This window comes from Elephas maximus, chromosome 10, assembly GCF_024166365.1.
Source record: "Elephas maximus indicus isolate mEleMax1 chromosome 10, mEleMax1 primary haplotype, whole genome shotgun sequence".
NCBI lineage: Eukaryota > Metazoa > Chordata > Mammalia > Proboscidea > Elephantidae > Elephas > Elephas maximus.
Window position 1 is genome coordinate 32,825,522 of NC_064828.1, and position 20,802 is coordinate 32,846,323.

General features: G+C 38.4%; 1 gene segment (V, D, J or C); it reads left to right on the forward strand.

Annotated features, from left to right (window-relative positions):
- The first annotated feature begins 216 nt into the window (after positions 1-216).
- On the forward strand, positions 217-1,193 carry LOC126084637 (T cell receptor alpha variable 17-like). The segment is given in 2 exon segments: positions 217-306; positions 493-1,193. Coding segments are annotated over 2 exon segments (411 nt in total).
- The last annotated feature ends 19,609 nt before the right edge of the window (positions 1,194-20,802 follow it).

A 20,802-nucleotide genomic window follows, 5' to 3' on the forward strand; every position in this document is an offset into this window, starting at 1 on the left:
ATGTTCAATTAGCCCCATGATGTTGCTACCACAAGATGGCACTGCCTCTCTCTCCTCAGACTCACCTTGGTTTGAAATCAGCACTTGTTTGATTCAAAGGAAATATGGAGCTTGTCTCTGATTGGCTAGGTAAGAAACCTGAGACTCTCTCTGGGAGGACAGAAGGACTAGAGAAGGGGCTGTTTTGACTGAGAAACTTTGCTGCATTTCAGACCCCAGACCTGCATCTTCTTTGAGCCCAAGAAGGAGGAAGAATGAAGAAACTTCTTGTAGTGTCTTTGGTTATTCTATGGCTTCAAATGACCAGTAAGTTGGGGGCTCTTGATGATGGGAAGAGGGAGGCCAAAGTTCAGAGTCCACAGGATGTGGGGTAAAGCCTTCCTGTTAATTTGGAAATGTACTTGAAAATTAGGGAAGGAAATGTAAAAAAACACCAGAAATTGAATATGTGAGGACTGACTCCTGGTCTCTCTGCCTCGTGTTTCTGCCTAGGGGTGAACAGCCAAGTAGAACAGGATCCTGAGGCTCTGCACATCCAGGAGGGTGAAAATGTCACCATGAACTGCAGCTATGAAACTACTATAGAAAACTTACAGTGGTATAGACAAGATTCAGGTAGAGGCCTTGTCCTGCAAATTTTAATTCTTTCAAACGAGAAAGAGAAACCTAATGGAAGACTAAGAGCCACGCTAGATACCTCCACCAAGAGCAGTTTCCTGTTCATCACTGCTTCCCAGGCTGCAGACACTGCTACTTACTTCTGTGCTCTGGATACACAGTGTTTACCAGGCACCTGCAGCCTTTACACCAACCTGCCTGAGCTGCTGCTTAGACCCCCTAATACCGGGTAGAGTTGGTGGTTACATCTTCCTTCCCCCGAAGGAAAGTCTACCAACCACTGGCAACAAAAAAGGGGGTACCCTCTCAAATCTGTGATTTTTTTGGAAGCACCTTGGACTGAGGAAAAGGGCACTAGATTTAGAGTGAAAAACTGAAATGCCAGGGTCAGTTCTGCAAATGTTGGACATATAAGCCTAGACACATAATAACCAAAGGTGAAGTATTTGGATTGATGAGTCCAAAAGATCCTTCAAACTACTTTTCTCAGTTAAAGAAATAAACACTGCACTGGAGAGTTGCTGAGGACGAGGAGTGACTGCTCAGTATTTTCCGTGCAGCCACTCAAGTCCTAGATGGGTCTTTGAGGTGCATGATATGATTCTTACATTCCTCTACAGGAAACAGTATCAGAATTCATCAGGCATTAGAATTAGAAGGGGTCTCAGGACTCTTTCAAACAAACCTTTCATTTTACAGTGGAGAAGTGGAAATATTGTGTTGTGGAAAGAACTCGAACTCTGGAGCAATAGAGACAAGGATCTGAATCTGCCTCTGCCAGTTATTAATTGTATGACTTCCAAGCCTCAAGTTCTCCATTAGTAGAATGAGAATTTATAAGAAAGTCATAAGGTTCCCCCATCCAAGTGAAAGATGTATTTTCTCTATTATCAGATTCTGAAATATTGATTCGAAAGTGGGTAGGTCTATAACCAAGTACAAAGTAGTTTTCCATCCATTTATTCTTGCTTCTAGTAACATAAATCCCAAATGTAGTTTTCTGGACACTTCTGATCCCACTAAAAATGTTTTGTGGAGAAAACAGGGCATTTATTTTTATGTGCACGCTTGTGAAAAGGTGGGGGAGGGCAGGAGAAAGGCTGGACAGAGGCAGTGATTCCCAAGCAGCAGACCTTCAACCGTCAACATCACCTGTGTCAGAATCATCTCAGAATCATCTGGAACCCCTTGGAAGATCTGGATTATTAGACTCTATTCCAGTTTATTCCATCTGCCTCTGAGGAAGTGTCCCAGGAATTGGTATTTTTAATGAACATTGTCTGCATCTGCTGTATCTATTAGAGAATAGTTTAGCTTCATGTTACAGAAAACTCAAATACTAATGTCTTTCACAAGGTGAAGCTTATCTTCCTCTCATGTAAAGAAGCTCTCTACTGTGCACTTGGGCCTGGTATGGTGATTTCAACATATTATAAGAGATCCAGGGTTTTTCTAGGTTATTGTTACTCATCTTTCATATATCAATATTGTTTTTATGCTTTTAAGAAACTACTAGAGAGAGATCCATCTAATTTATACACCTTCCAGGCAGAAAGAAGGAGAAAGTCGAAGGACAAGTGGGTACATTCTAGCTCAGCCAATCGTTTTCAGAAGCTTTACCTAATAGCTTTAATTTATATTTTATTTATTTACATTTTATTTTTCCTAAAAATTTTTTTCTCCCCTAAAAAGAGTAGAAACTAGTAAATATACACTCATTCTTGTCCATCTGTTTAAGAGGTGGTAACTGAAGGAAATTCAATCACGGAACTCTGCCTTTTCAAACTTGCAATTTCTCCTTTATTTCTCTGACTAATAGCCGTGTCCACTACTACTGTGTGTGCTCCTTAATTAAAGGAATAATATCTGTGTTTCTCAAACTGAATCCTCAACACCAAACTATATTAGTCGTCATTCTCGTTAGGCGAGATCGAGTTGGTTCCATCTTACAGCCACCCTATGTACAACAGAACAAAACACAGTCCAGGCCTGAGCCCTCCTCATAATAGTTGCTATGTTCGAGACCACTGTTGCAGCCACTGTGTCAATCCATCCTGTTGAGGGTCTTCCTCTTTGTTGATGACCCTCGACTTTACCAAGCATGATGTCCTTCCCCAGGGACTGATCCCTCCTGATAACATGTCCAAAGTATGTGAGACAAGGTCTCACCATCCTTGCTTCTAAGGAGCATTCTGGCTGTATTCTTCCAAGACAGATTTGTTCATTCTTCTGTCAGATTACAGTATATTCAATATTCTTGGCCAACACCATAATTCAAAGGCATCAGATCTTTTTCGGTCTCCCTTATTCATTCTCCAGCTTTCACATGCATATGAGGTAATTGAAAGTACCATGGCTTGGGTCAGGCGCACCTTGGTCTTCAAGGTTACATTTGCTTTTTAACACTTTAAAGAGCTCTTTACTGCAGATTTGCCCAATGCAATATGTCATTTGATTTCTTGACTGCTGCTTCAATGGGTATTCATTGTGGATCCATGTAAAATAAAATCCTTTTATTTTTTAAATTTTTATTGTGTTTTAAGTGAAAGATTACAAATCAAGTCAGTATGTCATATAAAAATTTATGTACACCTTGCTGTATACTCCTAGTTGCTCTCAGTCTAATGAGACAGCACACTTATTCTCTCCATTCTCACTTTTCGTGTCCATTCGGCCAGCTTCTGAACCCTTCTGCCATCTTATCTCCCATCCTTCTAGTCTCAGTTGGACCACTAATTCTGGTCTTTTTATGAGAATTTGAGGTCTGCATCCCCCTGCTCTCCTGCTCCCTCAGGGGTTCTCTGTCGTGTTCCGTGTCAGGGCAGTCATCGGTTGTAGCCAGGCACCATCTAGTTCTTCTGGTTCAGGATGATGTAGTCTCTTGTTTATGTGGCCCTTTCTGTCTCTTTGGCTCATAATTACCTTGAATCTTTGGTGTTCTTCATTCTCGTTTGCTCCAGGTTGGTTGAGACTAACTGATACATCGAGATGGCTGGGTGCTAGCACTTAAGACCCCTGTCCAAAGTGGGATGCAGAATGTTTTCTTGATAGATTTTATTATGCCAATTGACCTAGATGTCCCCTGAAACCATGGTCCCCAAACCTCCAACCCTGCTATGCTAGCCTTTGAAGCATTCAGTTTATTCACGAAAATTCTCTGCATTTGGTTTAGTCCAGTTGTGCTGACCTCTCCTGTATTGTGTGTTGTCTTTCCCTTCACCTAAAACAGTTCTTGTCTACTATCTAATTAGTAAATACCCCTCTCCCTCCCTCCCCACTCTCGTAGCCATCAAGGATTATTTTCTTCTCTGTTGAAACTATTTCTCGACATCTTATAATAGTGGTCTCATACAATATTTGGCCTTTTGCAACTGACTAATTTCATTCAGCATAATTCCTTCCAGATTCCTCCATGTTATGAAATGTTTCATGGATTCATCATTGTTCTTTATGAATGCATAGCATTCCATTGTGTGAATATCGCATAATTTTTTCATCCATTCATCTGTTGATGGGCACCTTGGTCGCTTCCACCTTTTTGCTATTGTAAACAGTGCTTCGGTGAACATGGGTACTCGTGTAAAGGCTCTTGTTTCTCCAGGATATATTCCAAGGAGTGCGATTGCTGAATCATATGGTAGTTCTATTTCTAGCTTTTTAAGGAAGTACCAAATCGATTTCCAAGGTGGTTGTACCTTTGCACATTCCCGAAAGCAGTGTCTAAGTGCATTAGTGTTCCGGTCTCTCCACAACTTCTCCAACATTTATTCTTTTGTGTTTTTTAGATTAATGCCAGCCTTGTTGGAGTGAGATGGAATCTCATTTTAGTTTTGATTTAGATTTCTCTAATAGCTAATGATCATGAGCATTTCCTCATGTATCTGTTAGCTACCTGAACGTCTCCTTTAGTAAAGTGTTCAGATCCTTTCCCCATTTTTTAATTAGGTTATTTGTCTTTTTGTAATTGAGTTTTTGCAGTATCATACGGATTTTAGAGTTCAGATGCTGATCAGAAATGTCATAGCTAAAACCTTTTTCCCAGTTCGTAGGTAATCTTTTTACTCTTTTGGTGAAGTCTTTGGATGAGCATAGGTGTTTGATTTTTAGTTACCTAGTTTCTCTTCTCGCGTTTGTGCATTGGTAGTAATGTTTTGTATATTGTTTATGTCATGTATTAGGACTCCTAGCCCACGATCTTTATCATTTCAGATTTTATATTTAGGTCTTTGAATCTAGTTTGAGTTAGTTTTTGTGCATGGTGTGAGGTATGGGTCTTGTTTCATTTTCTTTTTTTTGCAGATGGGTATTCAGTTATGTCAGCACCATTTGTTAAAGAGACTCTCTTTTCCCCATTTAATTGACTTGGGGCCTTTGTCAAATATCAGCTGCTCTTATTGGGTGGATTTATGCTTAGATTCTCAATTCTGTTCCATTGGTCTATGCATCTGTTGTTGTACCAGTAGCAGGGTGTTTTGACTATTGTGGCTGTATAATAGGCTCTAAAATCAGGTAGAATGAGGCCTCCCACTGTGTTCTCCTTTTTCAGTAATGCTTTACTTATCTGGGGTCTCTTTTCCTTCCATATGAAGTTGGTGATTTGTTTCCACATCTCATTAAAAAATGTCACTGGTTTTTGGATCGGGATTGCATTATAACTATAGATCACTTTTGGTAGAATAGACATTTTTTTTTCACAATGTTATGTCTTCCTATCCATGAGCAAGATATGTTTTTCCACTTATGTAGGTCTCTTTTGGTTTCTTGCAGTAGTGTCTTGTAGTTTTCTTTCTATAGGTCTTTTACATGTCTGGTAAGATTTATTCCTAAGTATTTTATCTTCTTAGGGGCTACCGTAAATGGTATTGATTTGGTGATTTCCTCTTTGATGTTCTTTTTTGTTGGTGTAGAGGAATCCAACTGCTTTTGTATGTTAATCTTGTACCTGAATTCTCTGCTGAACTCTTTTATTAGTTTCGGTAGTTTTTTTGAGGATTTTTTAGGGTTTTCTGTGTACAAGATCACGTCATCCGCAAATGGAGATACTTTTACTTCTTCCTTGCCTATCTAAAAAAAAAAAATTTCCTTATCTAGCCTAATTGCTGTGGCTAGGTCCTCTAGCACAATGTTGAATAAGAGTGGTGATAACGGGCATCCTTGTCTGGTTCCCCATCTCGAGGGGAATGCTTTCAGGTTTTCTCCATTTAGGATGATGTGGCTGTTGGTTTGTATAAATGCTCTTTATTATGATGAGGAATTTTCCTTCTATTCCTATTTTGCTGAGAGTTTTTATCATGAATAGGTGCTGAATTTTGTCAAATGCCTTTTCTGCATCAATTGATAAAATCGTGTGATTCTTGTCTTTTGGTTTATTTATATGATGGATTACATTAATTGTTTTTCTAATGCTGAACCATCCCTGCATACCTGGTATGAATCCCACATGGTCATGGTGAATTACTTTTTTGATATGTTGTTGAATTCTATTGGGTAGAATTTTGTTGAGAGTTTTTCCATCTAAGTTCCTGAGGGATATAAAAAACCAAACCAAACCCACTGCCTTCGAGTCAATTGCGACTCATAGCGACCCTATAGGACGGAGTAGAACTGCCCCACAGAGTTTCCAAGGAGTGCCTGGTTGATTCAAACTGCCGGGCTCTTGGTTAGCAGCCATAGAGCTTAACCACTATGCCACCAGGGTTTATAGATCTGTAATTTTCTTTTTTTGAGGTGTCTTACCTGGTTTTGGTATCAGGGATATGGTGGGTTCATGGAATGAGTTTGGGAGTATTCTGTCCTTTTCTATGCTCTGATATACCTTTAGTAGTAGTGGTGTTAACTCTTCTCTGGAAGTTTGGTAGAACTCTGTAGTGAAGTTGTCCAGGCCAGGGTTTTTTTTTTTTGTTGGGAGTTTTCAAATCACTTTTTCAATTTCCTTTTTGTTATGGGTTTATTTGTTCTACCTCTGTTTTTGTTAGTTTAAGTAGGCGGTATGTTTCCAGGAATTCATCCATTTCTTCTATGTTTTCAGATTTGTTAGAGTGCAGTTTCTCATAGTAATCTGATATGATTCCTTTAATTTTAGTTGGGTGTGTTGTAACATCACCCATCTCATTTCTTATTCAGGTTATTTGCTTCCTCTCCTGTGTTTCTTTTATCAGTTTGGCCAATGGTTTATCAATTTTGATGTTTTTTTCAAAGAACCAGCTTTTGTTTTTGTTAATTCTTTTAATTGTTATTCTGTTTTCTATTTCATTTAGTTTTGCTCTAATTTTTATTATTTGTTTCCTTCTGTGCCTGAGGGTGTCTTTTGTTGTTCTCTTTCTATTTGTTCAAGTTGTAGGGATAATTCTTTGATTTTAGCCCTTTCTTCTTTTTGGATGTCTGCATTTATGGATGTAAATTGAACTCTGAGCACCACTTTTGCTGTGTCCCAAAGGTTCTGATAGGAAGAGTTTTCATTCTCATTGGATTTTATGAATTTCTTTATTCCCTCCTTAATGTCTCGTATAAGTTATTCGTTTTTGATCAGGTTATTGTTCAGCTTCCAATGTTTCATTGCTTTTCCTTGCTTTTTCTATTATTGATTTCTACTTTTATGGCCTCATGGTCAGAGAAGATGCTTTGTAATATTTCAATATTTTGGATTCTGCTAATGCTTGCTTCATGATCTAATATGTGATCTAGTCTAGAGAATGTTCCATAGAAAAGAAAGTATCCTCAGCTGCTATTGGGTGGAGTGTTCTGTATATATCTATGAGGTCAAGTTGGTTGATTGTAGCATTTAGATCTTCGTTATCTTTACTGAGCTTCTTTCTGGATGTTCTGTCCTTCACTGAAAGTTGTGTGTTGAAGTCTCCTACTATAATTGTGGAGCTGTCTATCTCACTTTTCAAAGCTGTTAGAATTTTTTTTTATGTATCTTGCAGCCCTGTCTTGGATGCATAAATATTTAATATGGTTATATCCTCCTGTTATATTGTCTCTTTAATCATCATATAGTGTCTTTCCTTATCCTTTGTGGTGGATTTAACTTCAAATTCTAATTTCTCTTAAATTAATGTTACCCCTCCTGCTCTTTTTTCATTGTTGTTTGCTTGATGTATATTTTCCACCCTTTGAATTTTAGTTTGTTTGTGTCTCTAAGTCTAAGGTGTGTCGCTTTTAGGCAGCGTATAGACGGATTGTGTATTTTTATCCATTCTGCTGATCTCTGTCTCTTTGTTGGTGCAATTAGTTCATTTCCATTCAATGTATTTATGGATAGGTATGAGTTTAGTGTTGTCATTTTTATGTCTTTTTGTGTGTGTTGCTGTTTCTTTTTCCCACTTAATTTGTTTTGCTGAGTAGTTTGTCCTTATATATTGTCTTTTCCTCTTGCTCTTTGTTCTTGATTTTGTTTCTGCTAAGTCTTTTTTTTTCTTGCATTTTACTTTCATGAGTAGGAGTGTTAGTCTGCTTTGTGGTTTCCTTAATATTTGTCCCTATTTTTCTAAGTTTAAACCTAACTTTTATTTCTTTATATTGCCCTGTATTCCTCTCCATACAAAAGATCTGTGACTTCATTCCTTAGTTCCTCTTTATTTTTTTAATATTGTGTTCTTTTTCATAATGACATTGCTGTTTCCTTATTTTGAGCATTTTTTTTATCTTGATTTACTTTTGTGATTTCCCTGTCTGGATTGACATCTGGTTGTTCTGTTCTCTGTTCTAGTCTTGGATTAATATCTGATTTTATTGATTTTGTAACCAGACAACTCCCATTAATATTTCTGGTAGTTTTGGTTTGGTTTTTATGAACCCCCTAAACTTCTCTTTATCTGGAAATATCCTAAGTTCGCCTTCATGTTTTAGAGGCAGTTTTGCTGGGTATATGATTCTTGGCTGGCAATTTTTTTCCTTCAGTGCTTTATATAAGTCATTCCATTGCCTTCTTGCCTGCATGGCTTCTGCCGAGTGGTCTGAGCTCATTCTCATTGACTCTCCTTTTGTAGGTAACTTTTCCTTCATCCCAGCCACTCTAAAAATGCTCTCTTTATATGTGGTTTTGCATAGTTTGATTATAATATGTCTTGGTGACTTTCTTTCAAGATCTACCTTACGTGGAGATAGATGAGCATATTGGATAGATATTTTCTCATCTTTCAGGGTATCAGGGACATTTTCTGCCAATAAATCTTCAACAATTCTCTCTCTATTTTCTGTTATCCCTCCCTGTTCTGGTACTCCTATCACTTATAGGTTATTTCTGTTTATAAAGTCCCACATAATATCTGGGATTTCTTCATTTTTTAAAAATTCTTTTACCTGATTTTTCTTCAGATATATTGGTGCCAAGTTTTTTTTTTTTTACCTTCAATCTCACTAATATTGGCTTCCACTTCCAGAATTCTGCTCCTCTGACATTCTATTGGTTTCTTTAAGTCTCTCATTTTATTGTTAATCTGCTGCATTTCTGATTGCTGTCTCTATATGGATTCTTTCAGCTTTTTAAATTTTTCATTATGTTTGTGAATAACCTTTTTAATTTCTTCAAGTGCTTTATCTCTGTTTTCCTTGGCTCGTTCTGCATATTGCCTGATCTGCTTCCTGATGTCTTGAAGAGCTCTGTATATTAATTTTTGGATTCTGTATTCAGCAATTCCAGGAAGGAACCTTCATCCAGCAGATCCCTTAATTCTTTGTTTTGGGAGCTTTTTGGAGTGATCATGATCTGCTTCTTTACGTGATTTGATATTGACTGTTTTCTCTGAGCCATGTATAAGTTATTGTACTATTTTATTTTATGTTTCCTTACTGTATCCTAGCTTCTTGATTTGTTTTGTTTTGATATGTCCAAATAGGTTGCTTCAGTGAGCTAGCTTGATTATTTTTGCCTTTGAATCTCTAACATCCTGTTACCAGATGGCTATTGTTCTTATCAGGTATATGAGCCTAGGAGTCCATTCATTGTTCTTATATGGATTTAGCTCAGGTTTCCAGGTAATTGGTCAGCAAGTGTGTGGTACAGGCTCTGTTCTACAGTCGTAGAGGGGCGGGGGTGATTGGTGTAGGTACAGGTATCTGGGCGTGGCATGGCATCACAGTCTGAACAAGGCAGAGGGCTGACAACTGTCTCCCAAGTGTCTGTGAGGAAACACATCCCTGTTCCCTAAAGCACACAGGTGGGCGTGTTCTGCAAATGATGGACCATGGGCACCCAATGCTTTTGTTTGTAAGGGCTGGAAGGTGCCAGTTATCTTTGTACCCCTGTCATTGACGGCAGTGTGATGTGAGTGCAGTCACCAGTCCTTAGGCCACTGATGTGGGTAGGTGAGGACCTTGTTTAATCGGCAAAGTGATGCGAAACATCAAACACCCACCCCTCTACTGCACACCTGAAACAGTTGCAATCTGCAAACAAGGGCCTATTCTCCTGAAATAGCCCAACACAGGTCCATGCAGGGGGGAAAGGTATTCAAAGCCCAATGACCATTTATACCTGGATAGGAACTCCTTCTGACCTGAGCTCCCCTGATTAGTGGATCTGGCAGGTTATCTTTTCCCCAGTTGTGAATTTATTCCTTCTCCAAGGCTGGGAGAATGGCTTGGAGTGCTCATCAGTGCCTACCTCAGGCCCAGGGAAATCAACAGCCACTGAAGCTGGCTTGAGGGCAGAGGGTGTGGTAAAATATATGAAAGTACTTAGCTTTTGGCAAGAATGTTTTCTTGTCTGGTTCCAGAGGTGTGAGTAGGCTGTGAGGCTGACTGTTTCTCCCTAAGGAAACTGCAGCTGAATGCTACAACGAGCCGGCCGAAGTCACTCGAGGAATGGTGCTCGAGGGTTCCTGGTGATTCAGGTCAGGCAACTCCTTGCTGCTTCTGAACCATTCCTCCCTTCCCTTGCCACTCAATGCATTTTCTAACTTTGTGTTTGATGTTCAGTGCTCCAACCTTGTCATAAATATAATCGTTTCACTTGTTTTTGGGGGTCTTTGTTGTAAGGGGCATTACCAGAAGTGTCTGACTACTCTGTCATCTTGGCCCCGCCTCCCCACCAATCTTTTTATAATTTTTTAAATTGTACTTTCAATGTAGGCTTTTTACAGAGCAAACTAGTTTCTCATTAAACACTTTATATGCATATTGTTTTGTGATATTGATTGCCAACCCCATGACATGTCAACACTCTCCCCTTTTCAACCTTGTGTTCCTCATTATCAACTTTCCTGCCCATTCCTGCTTTCTCATCTTTCTCTCTGGGCTGGTGTGCCCATTTTGTTTTGTTTCTTTGGGCCTGTCTAATGTTTGGCTGAAGGGTGAGCCTCAACCTGAGCTATAAGAGTGTAAGGGGGCCATACGCTCAGGGTTTCTCCTCACCACCAATCGTATCAGGGAAATCTTTAACAACTGGGAAGGTGTCAAGTTCATGTTAGGAGATACAAGTTTTCAGAAAATTCCAGGTTTCTTCTGGAAGCTCTAGTTTTATTATGGGCAGTAACCAATGTCAATTGTTTTCCTTGAAATGAAGGCTTATTTCTTTTATTTTCAAGAAAATATTTGCCAAACACCCAAGTCTACTTTTCTGTCAGTCATGCTTTAAAGTAAAAAGTGGAGTACGTAGAGGTGGTGGTTACATCTGCCCATGAAGGAGAGTCTACCAACAACTGGCAACATAAAGGTGGTGCCCTCTCAAATCTGTGATTTTTTTTCGAAGCACCTTGGACTGGAGAAAAGGGCACTAGATTTAGAGTGAAAAAATGAAATGCCAGGCTCCGTTCTCCCAATACTGGACATATAACTCTAGATACATCATAACCAAAGGTGAAGTATTTAGATTAATGAGCCCAAAAGATCCTTCAAACTAATTTTTCTCAGTTAAAGAAATAAGCACTGCGGAGTTGCTGAGGATGAGGAGGGAGTGATCAGTATTTTATTTGCAGCCCCTCAAATCCTAGATGAGTTTGATGTGCATGATATGATTCTTACATTCCTCTACAGGAAACAGTATCAGAATTCATCAGGCATTGGAATTAGAAGGGTCTCAGGACTTTTTCAACCAAACCTTTCATTTTACAGCTGAGAGGTGGAAATATTGTGTTGTGGGAAGGACTTGAACTCTGGAGCAATAGAGACAAAGATCTGAATGTGCCTCTGCCACTTATTAATTGTATGACTTCCAAGCTCAAGTTCTCCATTAGTAGAATGGGAATTTATAAGAAAGACATAACGTTCCCCCTTCCAAGTGAAATATGTATTTTCTCTATTATCACATCCCGAAAAATTTTTTTGAAAGTGGGTACGTCTATTATCAAACATACAGGAGTTTTCCATCCATTTATTCTTGCTTCTAGTAAGATCAATGTTGAATGTACTTTTGGAACACTTATGTTACTACTGAAAATGTTTTGTGGAGAAAAGTAGAACATTTATTTTTATTTGCATGCTTGTGAAAAGGCGGAGGAGGGCAGGAGAAAGGCTGGACAGAGGCAGTGATTCCCAAGCAGCAGACCTTCAGTCGTCAACATCACCTGTGTCAGGATCATCTCAGAATCACCTGGAACCCCTTGGAAGACCTGGATTATTAGACTCTATTCCAGATTATTCCATCTGCCCCTGTGGAATTGTCCCAGCAATTGGTATTTTTAATGAACATTGTCTGCATCTGCTGTATCTGTTAGAGAATGGTTTACCTTCATGTTACAGAAAACTCCAATAATAATGTGTTTCACAGGATGGAGCTTATCTTCCTCCCATGTAAAGAGCTCTGTACTGTGCACTTGGGCCTAGTATGGTGATTTCAACATATTATCAGAGATCCAGGGTCTTTCTAGCTTATCGTTTCTCACCTTTCATATATCCAAATTGTTTTTATGCTTTTAAGAAACTACTAGAGATCCATCTAATTTATACACCTTCCAGGCAGAAAGAAGGAGAAAGTCGATGGAGAAATGGGTATGTTTTAGCTGAGCCTAACATTTTAAGAAGCTTTTCTTAATAGCTTTAATTTATATTTCATTTTTTTACATTTTATTTTCTCTAAAAATTTTCCTCACCTAAAAAGGGTAGAAATTAATAAATATACACTCATTCTTGTGTGTCTGTTCAAGAGTCAGTCAAATAAAACCAAAGCAAACCCGTTGCGGTCGAGTTGAGTCTGACTTATAAAGTAACTGAAGGAAATTCAATCATGGAACTCTGCCTTTTCAAACTTGCAATTTCTCCTTTATTTCTCTGATTAGTAGCTGTGTCCTCTACTACTGTGTGTGCTCCTTAATTAAAGGAATACTATCTGTGTTTCTCATGCTGAATCTTCAACACCAAAGCATCTTAGTCATCACTGTTGTTAGGTGCCATCAAGTTGGTTCCAACATATAGCCACCTTATGTACAATAGAACAAAACACGGTCCAGGGCTGCACCGTCCTCATAATAGTTGTCATGTTTGAGACCATTGCTGCAGCCAGTGTCTCAATCCTTCCTGTTGAGGGTGTTCCTCTTTTTCGATGTCCCTCTACTTTATCAAGCATGGTGTTCTTCCCCAGGGACTAATCCCTCCTGATAGCATGTCCAAAGTAAGCGAGACAAAGTCTCACCATCCTTGTTTCTAAGGAGCATTCTTGCCGTACTTCTTCCAAGACAGATTTGTTCATTTTTCTGGCAGTTCCTGGTATATTCAATATTCTTCACCAAACCGTAATGCAAAGACATCAGATCTTTTTCAGTCTTCCTTATTCATTGTCCAGCTTTCACATGTATATGAGGTAATTGATAATCCCATGGCTTGGGTCAGGCCCACCTTAGTCCTCAAGGTGATGTCTTTGCTTTTTAACACTTTGATAAGGTCTTCTACTGCAGATTTGCCCAATGCAATGCATCATTTGGCTTCTTGACTGCTGCTTTCATGGGCATTGATTGTGGATCCACATAAAATAAAATTCTTTTATTTTTTAATTTTTCTTGTACACTAAGTGAAAGTTTACAAATCAAGTCAGTCTCTCATATAAAAATTTATAAACACCTTGCTGTATACTTCTAGTTGCTCTACCCCTAATGAGACAGCACACCCCTTCTCTCCACTCTTTATTTTTGTGAAAATTCGGCCAGCTTCTTGTCCCCTCTACCGTGTCATCTCCCATCCAGACAGGAGCTGCCCACATAGTCTCATGTGTCTACTTGATGCAAGAAGCTCATTCTTCACTAGTATTCTTCCATGTTATGAAAGTTTTCATGGATTCATCGTTGTTCTTCATCGATGCATATGTGTAAATATACCATAATTTACTCATCCATTCATCCATTGATGGGCAACTTGGTTGCTTCCACCTTTTTGCTATTGTAAACAGTGCTGCAATAAACATGGGTGTTTGTGTAAATGCTCTTATTTCTCCAGGATATATTCCAAGGAGTGGGATTGCTGGAGTGTATGGTAGTTCTACTTCTAGCTTTTTAAGGAAGTGCCAAATCGATTTCCAAAGTGGTTGAACCATATTATATTCCCACCAGCAGTGTATAAGCGTATAAGTGTTCAAGTCTCTCCACAACCTCTCCAACATTTACTCTTTTGTGTTTTTTGGATTAATGCCAGCCTTATCGGAGTGAGATGTAATCTCATTGTAGTTTTGATTTGCATATCTCTAATGGCTAATGGGAAACCCTGGTGGCATAGTGGTTAAGTGCTACACCAAGAGGTTGGCAGTTCAAATCTGCCAGGCGCTCCTTGGAAACTCTATGGGGTAGTTCTACTCTGTCCTATAGGGTCGTTAAGAGTCGGAATCAACTTGACGAAGTTGGTGGGTAATGACTAACGATCATGAGCTTTTCCTGATGTATTAGCTACATGAATGTCTTCTTTAGTGAGTGCCTGTTCTTATTCTTGGCCCATTTTTTAATTGTGCTTTTTGTCTTTTTGTGGTTGAGTTTTTGCAGCATCATGTAGATTTTAGAGATCAGATGTTGATGGGAAATATCGGTCTGTAGGTAATCTTTTTACTCTTTTGGTGAAAAGTTTGGATGAGCATAGGTGTTTGGTTTTTAGGCACTCCCAGTTATCTAGTTTCTTTTCTGGTGTTTGTGCATTGTTAGTAATGTTTTGTGCACTGTTTATGCCATGTATTAGGGCTCCTAGCGTTGTCTCTATTTTTTCTTTCATGATCTTTATTGTTTTAGATTTTATATTTAGGTCTTTGATCCACTTTGAATTCATTTTTGTGCATGGTGTGAGGTATGAGTCTTGTTTAATTTTTTTGCAGATGTATATCCAGTTATGCCAGCACCATTTGTTAAAGAGACTCTCTTTTCCCCATTTAACTCACTTGGGGCCTTTGTCAAATATCGGCTGCTCATATGTGGATGGATTTATGTCTGGATTCTCAATTCTATTCCATTGGTGTTCGTATCGGTTGTTGTACAAGTACCAGGCTGTTTTGACTATCGTAGCCGCATAATAAGGTCTAAAATCAGGTAGAGTGAGGCCACCCACTGTGTTCTGCTTTTTCAGTAATGATTTTCTTCTTTGAGGCCTTTTTCCCTTCCATATGAAGTTGTTTCTCCATCTCATTAAAAAATGTCCCTGGTATTTGGATCGGGATTGCATTATATCTATAGATGGCTTTTGGTAGAATAGACATTTTTTCACAATGTTAAGTCTTCCTATCCATGGGCAAGGTATGTTTTCCCACTTATGTAGGTCTCTTTTGGTTTCTTGCAGTAGTGTCTTGTAATTTTCTTTGTATAGGTCTTTTACGTCTCTTGTAAGATTTATTCCTAAGTATTTTATCTTATTTGTGACTGCTGAAAATGGTATTGATTTGGTGATTTCCTCTTCAATTTTCTTTTTATTGGTGTAGAGGAATCCATTCAATTTTTGTATATTTCTCTTGTATCCTGATTCTCTGCTGAACTCTTCTAATAGTTTCGGTAGTTTTCTTGAGGATTCTTTAGGGTTATTTTGTGTATAAGACAATGTCATCTGCAAATAGAGATACCTTTACTCCTTCCTTACCAATCTGGATGCCTTTATTTCTTTATTTAGCCTAATTGCTCTGGCTAGGGCCTCCAGCACAATGTTGAATAAGAGTGGTGATAAAAGGCATCCTTGTCTGGTTCCCCATCTCAAGGGGAATTCTTTCAGACTGTTCCCATTTAGGATGATGTTGGCTATTGCCTTTATATAAATGCCCTGTATTATGCTGAGGGATTTTCCTTCTATTCCTATTTTGCTGAGGGTTTTTATCATGAATCGGCATTGAACTTTGTCAAATGCCTTTTCTGAATCAGTTGATAAAATCATGTCATTCTTGTCTTTTATTTATATGATGGATTACATTAATTGTTTTTCTGATGTTGAACCACCCCTGCATACCTGGTATGAATCCCACTTGGTCATGGTGAATTATTTTTTTGATATGCTGTTGAATTCTATTGGCTAGGATTTTGTTGAGTTTTTTTGCATTTAAGTTCGTGAGGGATAAAAGTCTGTAATTTTCTGTTTTTGTGGTTTCTTTACCTGGTTTTGGTATCAGGGATATGGTGGCTTCATAGAATGAGTTTGGGACCTTTTCTATGCTCTGAAATTCCATTAGTAGTAGTGGTGTTAACTCTTTTCTGAAAGTTTGGTAGAACTCTGTAGTGAAGCTGTCCAGGCCAGTGCTTTTTTTTGTTGGGAGTTTTAAAATTACCTTTTCAATCTCTTCCTTTGTTATGGGTTTATTTAGATGTTCTACTTCTGTTTTTGTTTTTTCAGGTAGGTAGTGTGTTTCTAGGAATTCATCCATTCCTTTTAGGTTTTCAAATTTCCTACAGTACAATTTTTTTGTAGCTGTCCAATATGATTCTTTTAATTTCAGTTGAGGTTGTCGGAATATCAACCATCTCATTTCATGCTTGAGGTATTTCCTTCCTCTTCTGTTTTTCTTTTGTCCGTTTGGCCAATTGCTTATTAATTTTGTTAATTTTTTCAAAGAACTAGCTTTTGGTCTTGTTAACTCTCTCAATTGCTTTTCGGTTCTCTGTTTCATTTAATTCTGCTCTAATTATTATTATTTGCTTTCTTCTCATGCCTGAGGTTTTCTTTTGTTGCTCTCTTTCTCTTTGTTTAAGTCGTAGGGATAATTTTTGGATTTTGGCCCTTTCTGCTTTTTGGATATGTGCATTTATTGATATAAATTGACCTCTGAGCACTGCTTTTGCTGTGTTCCAGTGTTTTTGTTTTTTTTTTTCTTATTGGATTCTATGAATTTTTTTATTCCCTCCTTAAAGTCTTCTATAACCCAGTCATTTTTGATCACCGTATTGTTCAGTTTCCAAGTTTTTTATTTCTTTTCCCTGCTATTTCTGTTATTGATTTCTACTGTTATGATTCCTACTCTGTCCTTATGGTCAGAGAAGATGCTTTGTAACATTTCAATGTTTTGGATTCTGCTAAGGCTTGCTTTATGACCTAACATGCGATCTTGTCTAGAGAATGTTCCATGTGCACTAGAAAAGAAAGTATACTTGACTGCTGTTGGGTGGAGTGTTCTGTATATGTCTATGAGGTCAAGTTGGTTGATTGTGGCATTTAGACCTTCACTGTCTTTACTGAGCTTCTTTCTGGATATTCTGTCCTTCAACGAAAGTGGTGTGTTGAAGTCTAGTACTATAATTGTGGAGCTGTCTATCTCACTTTTCAATGCTGATAGTTTGTTTTATGTATCTTGCAGCCCTGTCATTGGGTACATAAATATTTAATATGGTTATATCTTCCTATTATAATATTGTCCCTTAAATCATAATATAGTGTCTTTCCTTATCCTTTGTGGTGAATTTGACTTTAAAGTCCATTTTGTCAGAAATGAATATTGCCACATCTGCTCTTTTTTTGGTTGGTGTTTGCTTGGTATATATATTTTTAATCCTTTGAGTTTTAGTTTGTGTCTCCAAGGTGTGCCTGTTGTAGACAGCATATACATGGATTTTTTTTTTTTTAACCTTTCTTCAATCGCTATGTCTTTGTTGGTGCATTTAGTCCATTTACATTCAGCATAATTATGGATAGGTATGATTTTATTGCTGTCATTTTGATGCCTTTTTGTGTGTGTTCTTAACAGTTCCTTTTCCTCACTTAGTTTTTCATGCTGAGTCATTTATCTTTATATATTGTCTTTTTCTCTTACTCCCTGTTGTTGATTTTGTTTTATTCTCGTATTTTATTTTGATGAGTAGGGTTGTTAGTCTCCTTTGCGGTTACCTTAATATTGACCCCTATTTTTCTAAGTTTAAACCTAACTTTTATTTCTTTTTATTGTCTTGTCTTCCTCTCCATATGAAAGATCTATGACTACATTTCTTTTTCCCTCTTTATTGTTTTAATGTTGTCTTCTTTTACAGAATGACACCACTGTTTCCCTGTTTTCAGCATTTTTTAAATTTTGATTTATCTTTAGGATTTCCCTATGTGGGTTGACATCTGATTGGTCTGTACTGTGTTCTAGTCTTGGATTGAAGTCTGATATTACTGATTTTCTAACCAGAGAACTCACTTTAGTGCTTCTTGTAGTTTTGGTTTGGTTTTTACAAATTCGCTAAATGTTTGTTTATCTGGAAATGTCCTCATTTCACCTTCATGTTTGAGAGACAGTTTTCCAGGATGTATGATTTTTGGCTGGCAATTTTTTCCCTTCAATGCTTTATATAAGTCTTCCCATTGCCTTCTTGCTTGCATGGCTTCTGCCATGCAATCCAAGCTCAATCTTATTGATTCTCCTTTGTAGGTGACTTTTCGTTTATCCCTAGCTGCTCTTAAAATTTTCTCTTTATCTTTGGTCTTGGCAAGTTTGTTTATAATATGTCTTTCTGACTTTCTTTTAAGACCTACCTTATGTGGAGATAGATAAGCATCTTGGATAGATATTTTCTCATCTTTCAAGATATCGGGTATGTTTTCTGCTGACAAATCTTCAACAATTTTCTATTTTCTGTTTTCCTTCCCTGTTCTGGTACTCCTATCACTCGTAGGTTATTTCTCCTTATAATGTCCCATATAATTTTTTAGATTTTTAAAAAATTCTTTTACCTAATTTTTCTTCAAATATATTTGTGCCAAGTGTCTCATTTTCAATCTCTCTAATTCTGGCTTCCACTTCCAGAATTCTGCTCCTCTGACTTTCTATTGATTTCTCTAATTCTGTAATTTTATTGTAAATCTCCTGCATTTCTGATTGCTGTATCTTTATGGATTCTTTCAGTTTATTAAATTTTTCATTATGTCCCTGAATAATCTTTTTAATTTCTTCAAGTGCTTTATCTGTGAGTTCCTTGGCTTGTTTTGCATATTGCCTGATCTCCTTCCTGTTCTCATTCTTGATGTCTTGGAGAGTTCTGTATATTAATCTTTTGTATTCTATATCCAGTAACTCTAGGAAACCACCTTCATCCAGAAGATCCCTTGATTCTTTGTTTTGAGAGCTTTTTGAAATGACCATTGTCTGCTCCTTAATGTGATTTGATATTGACTGTTGTCTCTGAGCCATCTATAAGTTATTGTACTATTTTATTTTATGTTTTCTTACTGTATCCTAGCTTCTTGCTTTCTTTTGTTTTCATATGCTCAAATAGGCTGCCTGAGTGAACTAACTTGATCATTTTCACCATTGAAGCTCTAGCATCCTGTCACCAGATGGACAGAGCTGTTATCAGGTATTTGAACCTAGGAGTCCATTTGGTTTTCTTGAATGGATTCAGCTCAGGGGTCCAGCTAGTTGGTCATCGAGTGTATGGTACAGGCTCTGTTCTACAGTCTTAGGGGGGCAGGGGTGATTGGTGTAGGTACAGGTATCTGGTTCCAGCAGGGGTCACGTTCTGAAAAAGGCAGGGGACTGACGACTGTCTCCCAAGTGTCTGTGAGGAACATTAATATCTGTTTCCTAGAGCACACAGGTGGGTGGGTTCTGCAGATTGACCATGGGTACCCAATGCTTTTGGTTGTAAGGACTGGGAGATACCAGTTATCCTTGGGCTCCTGTCATGGATAGCTGGGTGACATGACTGCAGCCACCAGTCCTTAGGCTCCTTTTGTGGGTAGGTGAGGACCCTGTTGAATAAGGAAAACGGTGTGAAACATCAAACACCCACCTCTCCACCGCATACCTGAACCAGTTGCAATCTGCCAACAAGGGCCTATTCTCCTGAAATAGCCCCACACAGGTCCATGCAGGGGGCAAAGGTATTCAAAGCCCATGGAGTGTTTATACCTCAACAGGAACTCCTTCAGTCCTGAACTCCCCAGGTTAGTGAAGCTGGCAGATTATCTTTTACCCAGCTGTGAATTTATTCCTTCTCCACGGCCAGAAGAATGGCTTAGAACACTCACCAGTACCTATCTCAGGCCCAGGGAAATCAACAGCCATTGAAGCTGGTTTAAAGGTGGAGGGTGTGGTAAAATATACACAAGTACTTAGCTTTTGCCAAGAACGCCTTTCTTGTCTGGTTCCGGAGGTGTGAGTAGGCTGTGCGGCTGACTGTTTCTCCCTGAGGAAACTGGCTGAATTCTACCAGGAGCTGGCCACAGTCACTCCCAGGAATCATGCCTGATTGTTCCCAGTGATTTAGGTTTGGCAGCTCCTTGCCGCTTCTGAACCATCTCTCCCTCCCCCTGCCACTCAGTCCATTTTCTAACTTTGCTTTGATGTTCACAGCTCCTAGATTGTCATAAATATAATTGTTTCACTTGTTTTTTCAGGTCTTTGTTGCAAGAGGGATCATTGGAAGCATCTGACTAGTCTGTTCTCTTGGCCCCACCTCCCACCACGCTTTTTATAATTTTTTAATTGTACTTTAGATGTACGTTTACAGGGCAAACTAGATTCTCATTGAACAATTAATATGCGTCTTTTTTTGTGACATTGATTGCCAACCCCATGACATGTCAACACTCTCTGCTTCTCAAATTTATGTTCCTCATTACCAGCTTTCCTGTCCTTTCCTGCCTTCTCATCTTTGTCCCTGGGCTGTTGTGCCCATTTGGTCTCATTTTGCTTTATGGTCCTTTCTAATCTTTTGCTGAAGGGTGAACCTCAGGAGTGACTTCATTAGTGAACTATAAAGGTGTTGGCAGCCATACTCTCGGGGTTTCTCCTTACCACTAATCTTATCAGGGAAATCTTGAAGAACTGGGAAAGTGTCAAGTCCATGTCAGGGAATACAAGCTATCAACAAAATTCCAATTTTC